The 15,081-nt window shown below is 39.2% G+C and overlaps 1 protein-coding gene across 1 annotated transcript in view; it reads left to right on the top strand.

Annotated features, from left to right (window-relative positions):
• Positions 1–12,807, top strand: part of LOC137332207 (glutamine--fructose-6-phosphate aminotransferase [isomerizing] 2-like) — a 76,712-nt gene extending 63,905 nt beyond the window's left edge. The window contains exons 15-19 of the mRNA XM_067995903.1: positions 1,198–1,312; positions 4,003–4,130; positions 10,095–10,262; positions 11,105–11,266; positions 12,160–12,807. Coding sequence (XP_067852004.1) covers positions 1,198–1,312; positions 4,003–4,130; positions 10,095–10,262; positions 11,105–11,266; positions 12,160–12,204 — 618 coding nt within the window. The 3' untranslated portion in view covers positions 12,205–12,807. The remainder of the gene's footprint in view (positions 1–1,197; positions 1,313–4,002; positions 4,131–10,094; positions 10,263–11,104; positions 11,267–12,159) is intronic.
• Positions 12,808–15,081: the final 2,274 nt, after the last annotated feature.

The following is a 15,081-nucleotide window of genomic DNA, read 5'->3' as shown; positions in this document are numbered from 1 at the left end:
AAGCTTAGCAAAAGAGCTTGCTTCAATCATTTTATTCACCTGAAAGGCTGCCCTTTTACCAAAAATGTCCAGTCAGTCTGTGTCTATTTGGAAGAATCAAGTTTCAGTTCTTGCAAGAAGCAGGCCTTCAGTTCTAGGCTAGTTGAGAGGGAATAGGATTTAAAGAATGTGCTTTGGAAGGCATCTGATATACTAAAGCAAACAAGCAGCAGAGATGCTTGTAATCACTTTTCAAACAGGAAGAATGAGCTCGGGCGTGAAGAAAAGGAAGTAATCTGAAGAGTTTTCCTGCTGAGATCAAGTTGTTAATGATGGAATAACTGAAAATGATTTTTTCAGTAAATATTATACATTTTTTAATTACCATTTGGATGGTTTAAAAATATGACTAGCCAATTCATATGCTTGCAAGGCCCCATACGAACATTTTATATAAATTTAAGATAAATTAGCTCCCATGTTGTGTAAGTATTATTGGTAGCCTTTTTGCAGACTTCAGTTTCTTTACATGGATCCCTGTTGGAAGTGTGCCCTCTGCTGGGATTTCAGGCTGAACTTTCTCACAGAAGTGTTTTTGTTTGAAATCAAATACTTCAAAGAAAGAAACTGTAGGAAACTCAGATCAAAGAATCTTCCTGTTGAGGTAGCCGTTCTACAATCCTCAGGCGCTGATTAACCTTCTCTCTTCCCTTTCATAAAATGTCTGTTAATGATTTTCTAATGTTTTCAAACCTGTGCAATGCAATTTTAGCAATAAGGTTAACAAAATAAGAGCCACTTACAGCAATACTCTAAAACTGTTTCGTGAGTGGATTATATCTCTAGAGTGGGCACTGCATTGGTTGTTTTGAAAAAACATTAAATGCATTTTACTAGTTATACAAGCAGGATTGTAAATAATGCTGCTGAATAAAACTATAAAATATATCTTTATTTAAAATTAGTAATTTGTGAAAGTTTTAACGATAGTTCGCATACAGCACTTCCAGTGGGATGCCATGCTAGAAGGGAGCACCGATCCGTGTTCACTTCTTGTGCAGCTCAGTGCTGAACATACTCTTTTGATCCTCCCCATACCACCACAATATTTTTTTTTGAACTTGATAATTCCAAGTGGTAATATAAACATTTCCTAAATATTGCAAGTACAACATTCAGAGTCTATTGAGAACTTGTTTTATCCTATCTTCCTTATAGGCCTATACTAGCCAGTTTGTTTCCTTGATTATGTTTGGCCTCCTGATGTCTGAGGATCGTATCTCTATGCAGCAAAGGAGAAAGGAGATTATCACCGGGCTTCAGTCTCTACCAGGTGGTTCTCATTGTATATCAGGCTGCGCACTGAGCATTTAATCAGAGAAATGTATATTAAATTATTGAAATATTTAAAATGAAATGTTTTCTTGTTTTACCTTTGTAAATAACCTATTGTACATTTAAAAAATGCTAATCTCCCTGATGACTTGATTTCATCTCTTTAGAACCATTAATTTTTTTTTAAAACTATAAATATTATTGCTCTGAATTTAACCCCTTGCGTCTAACAAGAACGGGATTAAAATAGGGGCAGAATACTTACCCTCTGTTCATGCTGCACTCCTGCCCGCCACCAGTTTAACTCCCTGGTTTCAGGAGATGTGTGAGGGCTTCAAGAGGCAGGGTGCAATAATGTCACTCGGACCCCAACATGATTTTAATCCTGGGCCCCGCGATTCGCACACAGTGCCATGTGCACCAGGGAAAACTGCCGGCAGATGGATCAGAACCAGAAGAGGCCCAGCAAGGTTCCTTTTTTTTTATTTAAAAAAAAAGTTTCACTGCTTTCCTTGTGGGCCAGGTGTAGCATGAGCGTTCCTCCAGGCCTAACAAGGAAACCTCGGGCTTCCCTCCTGCTCCCCCTGACAATGATCGCTTCCTAACCTTGCCTCCCCCTGCCCCCAGGACTTACCTTAATGCTGGGAACCATTCCCTTGGGTTCCTGGCAGTGGTCTCCTGCCACCTGAACTGCCCGCCAGCCTCCTCATCACTTCCACCAGGCTCGGGCAGGAGTCATTTCTTGACCATGGTAATGAGGCCTGGGTTAAAATGGTCCAGGCCTCATGCTGGTTCGGCTGTGCGAATTTATTATTTGGCCTGCCGTCGCCCAAATGCGGCACTCGTGCCCAGAGTTAAAATCGGGGCTTAAATAATATTTGGTGGTGGTGGGGTGGTGGGGGGGGTTATAAATAGGTTATAGAGAATGAGTAATGAAATAATTTGTACAAAAATTTAGTGCAGCCACAGTTAGAGTACTGCGTACAGTTTTGGCCATTCCATTAAAAAAAAGGACAGTAAAGCTACAGAGCATACAGTGTAGATTCTCCAGGATGATGTCAGGTGTGGGAAACTATAGTTAGGAGGAGTAACTTGAGATACTCAAAAGGTGGGAAGTGGTATTCCACAAGGATTGGTGCTAGGACCACTGTTGTTCACAATTTACATAAACAATTTGGACTCGGGAATCGGAAGTACAATTTCAAAGTTTGTGGACTACAGCAAATTGGGGGCGTATAGTTAATGCCGAGGAGGACTGTGACAAAATACAGGAAAACGTTAATAAACTTGCAGAATGGGTGTGTAATTGGCAAATGAATTTCAATATAGCTAAGTGTGAGGTATTACATTTTGGTAGGAAGAATGAGGGGGCCACATACTGCCTGGAAAATAAGAGTCTAAATGGGGTAGAGGAACAGAGGGATCTGGGGATACAGATACACAAATCACTAAAAGTAGTGATGCAGGTTAATAAGGACATTTTTTTTAAAAAAAACAAGCACTGGGGTTCATTTCTAGAGGGATAGAATTGAAAAGCAGAGAAGTTATGTTAAACTTGTGTAGAATCTTGGTTTAGACCATACTTGGAGTACTGTGAACAGTTCTGGTCTCCATTTTATAAAAAGGATATAGAGGCACTGGAGAAGGTGCAAAAAAGATTTACTTTGATGATACCAGAACTGAGAAGTTATACCTATCAGGAAAGATTGAGCAGGCTGGGACTCTATTTTTTTCTCTCGAAAAGAGAAGACTGAGGGGTGACCTAATAGAGGTCTTTAAGATTATGAAAGGGTTTGATAGGGTAGACGTAGAGAAGGTGTTTTCACTTGTAGGGGAGACCAGAGCTGGGGGCCATAAATATAAGATAGTCACTAATAAATCCAATAGGGAATTCAGGAGAAACTTCTTTACCCAGAGAGTGGTTGGAATGTGGAACTCGCTACCACAAGGAGTAGTTGAGGCGACTAGCATTGATGCATTTAAGGGGAAGCTAGATAAACACATGAGGGAGAAAGAAATGGAAGGATATGCTAATAGGGTTAGATGAAGTAGGGAGGGAAAAGGCTTGTGTGGAGCATAAACACCAGCAGGGACCTGTTGGGCAAAATGGCCTGTTTCTGTGCTGTACGTTCTATGTAATACTGGGACCATTTCCACTGGAGCAGAGTAGGGTAAAATGAGATTTGATTGCGGTTTTTAAAATTATGAAGGGTTTTGAAGGAATAATAGGGAACGACTATTTCCTCTGGTTGGGGACTCGGTAATAAGGGATCATCAATTTAAAATGCACAGTGAGTAGAGAAGTTAAGAGAAATTTCTTTACACTGAAGATTCCTGGAGCATGGAATGCTTTGCCACAGGGAGTATAAATATTTGAAGCAGAGGAAGTTACAGGGTTATGGAGGGAGAGCAGAGCATTGGGATTGGTCTGGCAAACACCTGGCATAGACATGACGGGCCAAATTACCTCCTCCTGTGGTGTAAACTTCTATGATTTTATTTGAAAATATAGTTTTTATATTAAATGTTTGTATGCATGTTGCCTCAGCAGTTTGTAAAAATCTTGTAATAGTTAGAAGATAAATACACGTAAACAGCTGCAGGTAGGATGTAGTTGCTATTAACCCTAAAGCTACCTTCATTTATTTTATTAACCCATCATTATTCTTCCCAAATAATTCCCCTTAGACCTGATTAAAGAGGTTTTATCCTTGGACGAAAAAATTCAGCTACTGGCCCGTGAGCTGTTCCAGCACAAATCACTCCTAGTTATGGGCCGTGGGTATCATTATGCTACATGCCTAGAAGGAGCTTTAGTAAGTATAGCCTCAACAAAAGCCTTCCTTGATTTCTATTCATGATCATTTACAACGTAAGACCATCATGTTCTATAGATTCTTTAATTATATGTGTTCTTTGTTACTCTCGTCAGTCCCATTCTTAAATTCATTGTAACCTTCTTCAAGGAGGTGCTAATCTGCTTAGGCTAGGAGTCTACTGTTGAATGCGTTTAAAAGAATTAGATAGTTCCTTTAAGAAAAAGGAATATTAAAGGATGTGGGTGCAATGAGGACACTGGAATTAGACTAGGCTGAGCCAAATAGTCTGTTTCTGTCTGCAACTCTTTAATTTCCTGATTCTCTATAATGGGTATATCTCACTATGATTTTAAAATACTCTGTTAAACGGTGGCAAGTGGGAGCCAAATAACCTTTTTAAAATTATGCTTCTTGCATAAATTATTATTTGTTCTCACTTACTACTATTTACAATAACAACAACTTGCATTTATATAGTGCCTTTAACGTAGTACAATGTTTGATAATCGCTTCACAGGAGCGATTATCAAACAAAATTTGACACCAAGCCACATAAGGAGATATTAGGATAGGTGACCAAAAGCTTGGTCAAAGAGGTAAGTATTAAGGAGTGGCTTAAAGAAAGATGGAGAGGTTTGGGAAGGGAATTCCAGATCTTAGGGCCTAGGCAGCTGCAGGCACGGCCGCCAATGGTGGAGCGATTAAAATTGGGGATGAGCAAGAGGTAAGAATTGGAGGAGCGCAGCGATCTCGGAGGGTTGTTGGGGTGGAGGAGGTTACAGAGATGGGGAGGATTGAGGCCATGGAGGGATTTGAAAACAAGGATGAGAATTTTAAAATCGAAGTGTTTAAGCCAATGTAGGTCAGCGAGCACAGGGGCGATGGGTGAACAGGACTTGGTGTGAGTTAGGATATGGGCAGCAGAGTTTTGGATGAGCTCAAGTTTATGGAGGGTGGAAGATGGGAGGCTGGCCAAGAGAGCATTGGAATAGTCAAGTCTAGAGGTAACAAAGACATGGATGAGAGTTTAAGCAGCAAATGAGCTGATGCGGGGTGGAGGCGGGCGATGTTACGGAGGTGGAAGTGGGTCGTTTTGGTGATAAAGAGGATATGTGGTCGGTAGCTCATCTTTGTCAAATAGGATGTCACGGTTGCGAACGATCTGGTTCAGCCTCAGACAGTGGCCAGGGAGAGGGATGGATTCGGTGGCTAGGGAACGGAGTTTGTGGTGGGGACCGAAGACAATGGCTTCGGTCTTCCCAATATTTAGTTGGAGGAAATTTTTGCTCATCTCGTACTGGATGTCGGACAAGCAGTGTGACAAATTAGAGACAGTAGAAGGGTCGAGGGTGGTTTTGGTGAGGTAGAGCTGGGCGTTGTCAGAGTACGTGTGGAACCTGAAGTTGCGTTTTCGGTGGAGCAGTATGTAGATGAGAAATAGGAAGGAGCCAAGGATAGATTCTTGGGGGACTCCAGAGGTTGTAACGGTGAGGGATGAGAAGCCATTGCAGGTGATTCTCTGGCTATGACTGGATAGACAAGAATGGAACCAGGCGAGGGCAGACCCACCCATCTGGACGACGGAAGAGAGGCGTAAGAGGAGGATGGTTTGGTCAATTGTGTCAAAGGCTGCAGACAGGTCGAGAAGGATGAGGAGGGATAGTTTACCACGGTCATAATCACATGGGATGGCATTTATAACTTTGATCAGGACTGTTTCAGTACTGTGGCTGGGGCGGAAACCTGATTGGAGGGATTCATACATGCAGTTGTGTGAAAGATGTGCACGGATTTGGGAGGCGACAGTACGTTCAAGGACTTTATAGAGGAAAGGGAGGTTGGGGATGGGGCGGTAGTTTGCAAGGACAGAGGGATCAAGGGTGGGTTTTTTGAGGAAGGTGATGACGGCAGATTTGAAGGGGAGGTGGACAGTACCTGAGGAGAGTAAAATCCATAATTATACTTTTTGCTCTTCTGATATTCTTCCTCTGATATTCCTCCAAGTTATCATTTAACTTTTGTTTGGCACCAAGTATAGCTTTGTTTCCTTGGTTAGTTTAAAATATTTCTGCTTGGTCTTTAGGGTTTTTTATTCTGCATTATTCAAATAGGACTTGATTTTGCTCTTTCTTTAATTCCTCACAAGGAATTTTTTTACATTCTGTAAAATCTATTTAAAAAAATATCCAGTTCAATTTGATTCCAGATGCTCCGAATTTGTTCTCGAAGTCTTTTACATTCATGTAGTTTTTTTTTCTCCTTCACCCCCCCCCCCCCCCCCTCCCCAATCCTCGTCACGACATAAAATATAACTCTTCAGTGATCATCAGAACCCAAGCGAGCTTTTAGGTTTTTCACTTTTGCCTAACTGCCGAATTCTAAATCTGATATACGATTCTGCTTCACCGTGTCAGGAACACACTGATGTCCTCTGTGGAATTGTTTGTACTTTCAGTCCGTCCTTTTGGTTATCACTGATCTGCCAATTCAGTCATAGCATGTTTCATATCTGATGTAAATAAATTCTCTGCAGCCTTTCTTGCTGTCAACCTGCTTACTTTAACAACTGCTAGTGAATGGCAAGTTCTTACTTGCCCTCACCAATAATATCTACCAGTATTGTTTTTGCTACCTACTTTTTTTTCCCATTCCAATCTTTCAATGCTTGTTATATCCTCACAATGCCACTCCTTGACCTAGTTTAATAAGAACATAAGAAATAGGAGCAGGAGTAGGCCAATCGGCCCCTCAAGCCTGCTCCGCCATTCAATAAGATCATGGCTGATCTGATCCTAACCTCAAATCTAAATTCATGTCCAATTTCCCGCCCGCTCCCCGTAACCCCTAATTCCCTTTACTTCTAGGAAACTGTCTATTTCTGGTTTAAATTTAAATTTATTTAATGATGTAGCTTCCACATCTTCCTGGGGCAGCAAATTCCACAGACCTACTACCCTCTGAGTGAAGAAGTTTCTCCTCATCTCAGTCTATTCTGTACATTCATTGCTCTATCTCCTGGGCATTTTCTGCTGATTGCCATGCTTCTTGATGCTAGTTGGGTCAGTTTTTATGCAGCCTCTCCATATCAATACCAATAATTCCACTATTTTAGTCCTAATAATATTACATTTTTAGAAAAGTATTTAAACTTTTATTTTAACTTCACCTTATCCCAATTTGAACTTTTTCTTCCTTATGTATTCTATAGACATATAGATACAGGAGTAGGCCATTCAGCCTTTCGATCACGTTCTGCCATTCTATTAGATTGTAGCTGACCTGTACCTTAGTTTAATTTATGCACCTTTGCTCCATATTCCTTGATACCCTTAGCTAACAAAATACATTGTTCTCGGTCTTGAAAATTTCAATTGACCCAGCATCCACAGCCTTTTTACAGAATCATAGAATAATGGAATCATAGAATGATACAGCACAGGAGGCAGCCATTTGGCCCTTTATGCCTGTGCCAGCTCCAGCAGAGCTATCCAATTAGTCCCATTCCCCTGCTCTTTACCCATTGCTCTGCAATTTTTTTCCCCTTAAAGTACCTGTCCAACTCTCTCCTGAAAGTTACTATTGAATCTGCTTCCACCACCTATCAGGCAGTGTGTTCCAGATCATCATAACTCGCTGCCTAAATTTTTTTCCTCATGTTGCCTCTGGTTCTTTTACCGATCACCTTAAATCTGTGTCCTCTGGTTGCTGACCCTTTTGCCACTGTAAACAGTTTCTCCTTATTTACTCTATCAAAACCCTTCATGATTTTGAACACCTCTATCAAATCTCCTCTTAACCTTCTCTGCTCTAAGGAGAACAACCCCAGGTTCTCCAGTCTCACTGCATAACTGAAGTCTCTCATCCCTGCTACCATTCTACTAAATCTCTTCTGCACTCTCTCTTAAAGCCTTGACATCCTTCCTAAAGTGTGGTACCCAGAATTGACAGTGTTTTATAAAAGTTTAGCATAACTTTCTTGCTTTTGTACTCCATGCCTCTATTTATAAAGCCAAGGACCCCATAAGCTTTTTTAACGGCCTTCTCAACTTGTCCTGCCACTTTCAAAGATCTGTGTACATACGTCCCCGACTCTCTGTTCCAGCACCCCCTTTAAAATTGCACCATTTAATTTATATTGTCTCTCCTCATTCTTCCTACCAAAATGCATCAATTCACACTTCTCTGCGTTAAATTTCATCTGTCATGTGTCTGCCCATTTCACCAGTCTGTCTATGTCCTCCTGAAGTCTGTTGCTATCCTCTGTTGTTTACTACATTTACTATCCATTGTTTACTACATTTCCGAGTTTCGTGTCATCTGCAAACTTTGAAATTGTATCCTCTACACCCAAATTCAGGTCATTAATTTATATCAAAAAGAGCAGTGGTCCTAATTCTGACCGCTGAGGAACACCACTGGAAACTTCCCTCCAGTCTGAAAAACAACCATTCACCACTATTCTCTGCTTTCTGTCCCTTAGCCAATTTTGTATCCACGCTGCCACTGTCCCTATAATCCCTTGGGCTTTAATTTTGCTAACAAGTCTATTAAGTGGTACTTTATCAAACGCCTTTTGCAAGTCCATATACACAACATCAGCCGCACTACCCTCATCAGCCCTCTTCGTTACTTCATCAAAGAAGTCAATCAAGTTAGTTAAATACGATTTTCCTTTAACAAATCCGTGCTGACTTTCATTTATTAACCCATACTTTTCCAAGTGCCAATTAATCTTGTTGCAGATTATTATCTCTAAATGTTTCCCCACCACCGAAGTTTGGCTAACACACCTGTAGTTGCCGGATCTATATCTCTCCCCTCTTTTGAACAGGGGTGTAACATTTGCAATCCTCCAGTCCTCTGGCACCACTCCGATATCTAAGGAGGATTGGAAGATTGTGGCTAGAGCCTCTGAAATTTCCACCCTTACTTCCCTCAGTAACCTAGGATGCATCCCATCTAGACCTGGTATCTTTTCTACTTTGAGTATTGCTAACCTTTTTAAGTATGTGCTCTTTATCTTTTTTTAATCCTATCCAATATTGCTACTACCTCCTCCTTTTGTGAGGGGAGAGTTCCAGCTTTACTCTACCCTTTGTGGAAAAAATGCTTCCTGATTTCACTCCTATCTGGCCTAGCTCTAATTTTTACAGTATGACCCTCTGTATCTACCCAATCAAATCCCTTTTATCATTTTAAACACCTCGATTAGATCACCACTCAACCTTCTAAACTCAAGGGAATACAAACCACGTTTATGCAACATGTTCTCATAATTTAACCTTTTTAAGCCCTGGTATCATTGTGGTGAATCAGTGCTGTACCCCCTCCAAGGAATTATATCCTTCCTGAGGCTTGGTGCCCATTACTGAATACAGTACTCAAGATGGAGTCTAACTAAGGCTCTGTACTACTGAAGCACAACTTCCTCACTTTTGCATTCCAACCCCCTTGAGATAAAGGCCAATATTCCATTAGCCTATTCGATTGAATTTTATACCTTTGCACTAGCTTTTAATGATTTGTGTAGTGGACACCTAAATCCCTTTGCTCTGCCACAGCTCCTAGTCTCTCACCATTAAGAAAATATTCTGATTTGCCTTTCTTGGATCCAAAGTGGATAAGTTCACACTTCTCCACATTGAACTCCAGCTGACATAATTTTGCCCACTCAATTAATCTGTCTATGTTCCTTTTATAACTTCCTGATCACATCTACAAAGCTTACTATGCCTCCTAAAGTGGTGTCATCTGCAAACTTGGATATTTTTTTATCGCAGTCTTTAATACATATGGTGAAAATGTCCGCAAAATATTTATGTATCGGAACTTGATCACGTGAATCAGCTATTCCCCATTCTGACCATTTCTAGTTTTATAAATTGATACAGCATTCTCTGAAATATTGATTGCAGTAATAAGTTTGAATAGTAATGAATTTTGTTCTCGTCATGTCGACAGAAAATCAAAGAAATCACTTATATGCATTCTGAGGGGATCCTGGCTGGAGAGTTGAAACATGGTCCTTTGGCTTTAATTGACAAGTTGATGCCTGTCATAATGGTTGTCATGAGGGATCCATGCTATACCAAGTGTCAGAATGCTCTGCAACAGGTCGCTGCACGACAGGTACAGCTATAATTGCAATATTTTGCTGTATACTCTTAGTATTGCATTGGAGGTAACAGTACTAATTTCAATGCTTTGTGTGCCACCCTGTTCAATTGACAGAGTAAAACATCACTTGAAAAGGTAAATAGAATAGAATTTTAACTTTTTGATGAGGTACTTCATAATTATTAAATTTAGCATGATGTTTTTGCATTTTTGTGAAAATTTGAACCCATAATTAAATGGATTACTGGATAAATGTTTAGTTTTGGATTCATTAGCAGATCTGGGTGCAAAGTTTGGGGAAGGAAAGAAAAACTAGCCTTGCTATTATATTTCTATAAAAATGTGAGCTAGGTGAAGCATTAGTCCAGACAATTACAAATGTGATCTATGTATATCGTGCAAATAAAACTAGCTGTAGCAACAAGTGAAATTAGCATATGCTGCCCATTATACGAAGATGGTGGTGTTCTTCAATATTTTTTAATGAAGGTGGCCTTTGATGAAATTATGGATTTGGACCCTTATTTTTAAATCCAGATCTTGCTCATGCATTAAATTTACCTACAACTGATAAATGAAAATCAACTTTATATACTTGTTGTAGAAAATTGTTTTGTCTGAATCACAAGGACAGGAAAATGCTATGCAAATTACATTACATATTTGGAGGGTGGGTGAGTGGGCAGGGAATTGCAATGTGAATGCACATGTTCACAGTGAATTTTTTTTTAAAGTTCTGCTTTCAGATCCTCATATATTGTATCTTCACCCAAAATATTTCACCAGGAATTTTTATCGGTGTCGCAAAGGAATTTTGTTCAGCAGTTCTAATCTGTGCTCTTTTTTTTGGTTAGGGCCGTCCAATAATACTCTGTGCAAAGAATGACGAGGAGAGTATGAAATTTGCATACAAAACTATTGAAATTCCACATTCGGTTGACTGTTTACAGGGTATTTTGAGTGTAATTCCTCTTCAGCTCCTTTCTTTCCACTTGGCTGTTCTTCGAGGATATGATGTGAGTTAATTGTATATCTTAAGATGTGCTGACTTAAGTTGTTGATTGTAAATTCTCAAAAGTCAAACTTTTTTTAAATAGCATTCAGATACCAACTTACAATTTAAGTATAAACTTAAGTTCTACTTGAAACCTGAAGCCATAAAGGGTCTATGGTTGTATTTGTTTAAAATTTGACAAAGAAAGGATTATTAGAGAGGCTCAACATGGCTACTGGAAAAGAAGGTCTTGTCTTATCAATCAGGTTGGATTCTTCAAGGAGGTTACTCGGGTGCAGGATGAAGGTAGCCCTGTAGACATTGTATATTTGGGTAGGGCTAAGGCCAAGCATGCGTATACCGTGCTGGGTTCTGAATTAGTCCGTTAAGCAGGTGTCTCAGTTGATGACCCTCTAAAGGCTCATGACCAGTGCCGAGAGGCTATCGCGAAAGCAAATACTCTATTATATAGCTAGGATGATCCAGTATAAAACAAAAAAACCATATTGTCCTTGTACAGTCTCTGTCTGTTTTGTCTCTCTCTCCTTTCCCTCCCACCACCCATGGGGACCACTTAGCTAATACTTAGGAACTCCCACTTATGTACAGCAATATTGCTGGTGTTTGGTCAGCTAAAAACCTTGTAAGTCATCCCAGCTGGTAGAATGGTCCTAGCTGGACAAGCAGCGGGAACATTACCAGTACAAAGAACTAGTAATCTTCCTGCTGCTCCTCCAATTGGGGCCACCCTATTTATTGGATTATTGGCTTGGAGAAGCTGAATGACCAAGACCACAAAGATTCCAGGGCTTAAGCATTAACCTTATTGCTGTCAATTTTGTTTTCTTTCCTGTCTGAAAAAAGTTATGTTTTTAATGTAAGTGGCTATTAACTAAATTGAGTTTCTTATTTTAGGTTGACTTTCCTCGAAACCTGGCCAAGTCTGTCACTGTAGAATGAAGAACTGAACACTCCAAGCATTTGAAAATTGGTGTTCTAACCATTTTCCATTCTCTTTCGGTTATCTTTTTCTTCTTACGAAACGTGATGGCTATAATTAAATTAAGATATCTAATTGGGGCAAATGCAGTGATGTGGAATATGTACAAATTGCATATTTGATTTTAAATGATGTAATGTTATACGTAGCATGAATACAATTTTAAGTACCTCATCCTTGTATTCTATCAACGGATAAACTACATCTCATCCTTGTCGCTACCTTGATTTAAAAGTTGTAAGGAAACTAATGTTTACACAAGCTGCTCAGAATGAATCCATACAATAGTGCAATATTTACAGCTGCAGAGAAGCAAATGTAAGACCTTGATAGTCCTTTTTCTGTATTTTCATGGCTTTTAGATTATTTATGACTGTTTTACAAAGGATCACTTCAGTTTTTATTTGTCAAGGGTATCTGCAGTGATCGTGCTTACTGGAATTATACTTTAATACTGTGTATATCTATATTTTTTGTGTTAAAGGGGATTTTTTCAAAACTTGAGAATGAAATAAAGAAGCAAGAATGAAATGCTTTGACTATTCATTTTGCAGTTACACGTACTGGAATTGTGCTTTACTGGTAATTATGTAAGAAGCAAATATTTTTTAAAAATTGAAGGTACCTATTGTGTATGTGTGTCTTCTATTAAGAATTCTTGTGTCAGAATAAATCATTTAATTACTCATTTTAGTATTCAAAATGCACACTTTTTTTGCACCTAACACTTTATGTAAAATAATCATTGCTTTTGAAAATTACATAGATATTAAAACACGGGAACAGGCCAGTCGAGCCAACCGATCGGTTCATGTTGGGTGCTTATCCTCCACACGAGCAGTAGTTCTGATCCCATCTGCCAGCATTGTTCCCATATCCCCTTAACCTCCTTTTCTTCAACCACCAATCTGATCTATTCTTAAAAGTTGATTGAATCCTCAAATACCTCTGCTCTTCTACATCACCCAACCGTCCCCATTCATAGTATAAATGTACCACCTCACATTTACTGACATTGTATTCCAACAGCCACTTTTTTTGCTTATTCTACCATCTTTTCATTACCCTCTGGCAGCTTCTTTTAGTCCTCAAAATTATTTATTATGCCTACTATTTTATATGATTTAGATTATTATACATTACCTAGGAAATAGTCACACTGCTACAGTGTGCTTAGCCAACCCAGTTCCAACGTGACAGTCCTAATGGAATGGCAGGATTCTTTCTTTACAGAAAACTTAGCTGTTCGGTTGTGAAGTTTGAGCAGTATCACTATTTTGAGTAATTTGCTATATATGTCCCTGTTCTGTTATGGTTCTCTCCCTGTGTTTTTTTTAATATAATGCACAACTTGAGAATGCTGCATGGTTCATTAGCTTATGCTCATAACATGCATTCATACAAGTTTACCAGAGGGATTACACTTTCATATGTGGCTTTTAATACAATAAATAGAAAACAGCTTGCATTTATATATCAAGTGGAGGAATTTTAGTTTACCCCTGCAGTCCTGATCTCCATTCGCTTGTTAAAGATTTTTTTTCATAAAGGGGATATTCAGATTTTTAAAAAACTGGTGATTATGACCTAGTGTGGAGAAAATAGTTGCATTTAAAAATGATGGTGCTGCATCCTACAGAGGTTTTTGTAACTTAGACTTCTGTGCCTAAATATTGGTTTCCTTGTTCTTGCTACATTCATTCTCCACATCCAAATAGGATCATTTGCTCATCTGCATGGGGAACATGAAAGCCAGCTAGCAATACTGTTCCTTTTGAATATACATGCAAGATTACATCATTATCTATCTCACCTGATGTGGAGCATATAATTCTTTTCCATCATCAACAATCTTGGCTGTGAATAGCACGCGGAAAAGTCCTTAGTTCCATCTTGTTAATGAATCATAGCTTCTCTTTGTGTTGTCATTTCTACCTGACCCATCACACCCATGTCTACTTAAAAAGAAAATCATCTCCTCTTACCCCTTCCCCCCTAGTTCTTAAATTTTCCCGACACTGCTAATGTTTAGTATAAGATTATAGAAAGCATATTGGAGACATGAAAAAGGTGCAACATAGATTTACTAGCAGGAAACTAGGGCTGAACAGATATAGTTATGATGAGGGACTTGGAAAAACCCTCCTAAACTCTTCTCAAGTGGGTTAAGTGTTCAAAATTTTTGTAGTATGCTAATCTATGAATCACATTTATTTACAAATAGAATTACAGAACCAAGCATTTAGAGAGATATTATAAAAGGTTTCTTAAACATCCTTCTAAAGTAACAGTATGGAAACCTACGAACTATCCAGTGCTAATTTTGATGGAGAAGGATAGATAGATTGTCAACCCTGTGGCATGATACTCTTATTCACTAGACGCTTCAAAATCGTGTAGGGTTTCTGGCTCATGGGTAATACAGATTTGTCTATGGAAATGGCAATTTATGGTGAACAGTATTGAAGAATTACACAGAATTTTACAGCACGGAAATAGGCCATTTGGCCCAACAGGTCTATGCCAGTTTTAATGCTCCACACGAGCCATAAAGAGAATTGGTGAAGGATCCAAATTGTAACACAGATTTTAAAATGCTCCTTTAAAACCTACCTCTTTGACCAAGCTTTTGGTCACCTGTCCCAATATCTCCTTATGTGGCTTGGTGTCAAATTTTGTTTGATAATGCTCCTGTGAAGCACCTTGGGATGTTTTACTAAGTTAAAGGTGCTATATAAATGCAAGTTGTTGTTGTGGTTTACACTCTCTTTGAACAGGTAGCAATTTAACTGTTATTCTGAAACTTCTTCAGGGTGCTGGTTCCATATCTGGCTTGT

This window comes from Heptranchias perlo, chromosome 14, assembly GCF_035084215.1.
Source record: "Heptranchias perlo isolate sHepPer1 chromosome 14, sHepPer1.hap1, whole genome shotgun sequence".
NCBI lineage: Eukaryota > Metazoa > Chordata > Chondrichthyes > Hexanchiformes > Hexanchidae > Heptranchias > Heptranchias perlo.
The sequence above is the reverse complement of the archived record's forward strand: the minus strand, read 5'-3'. Positions and strand labels throughout refer to the sequence as shown.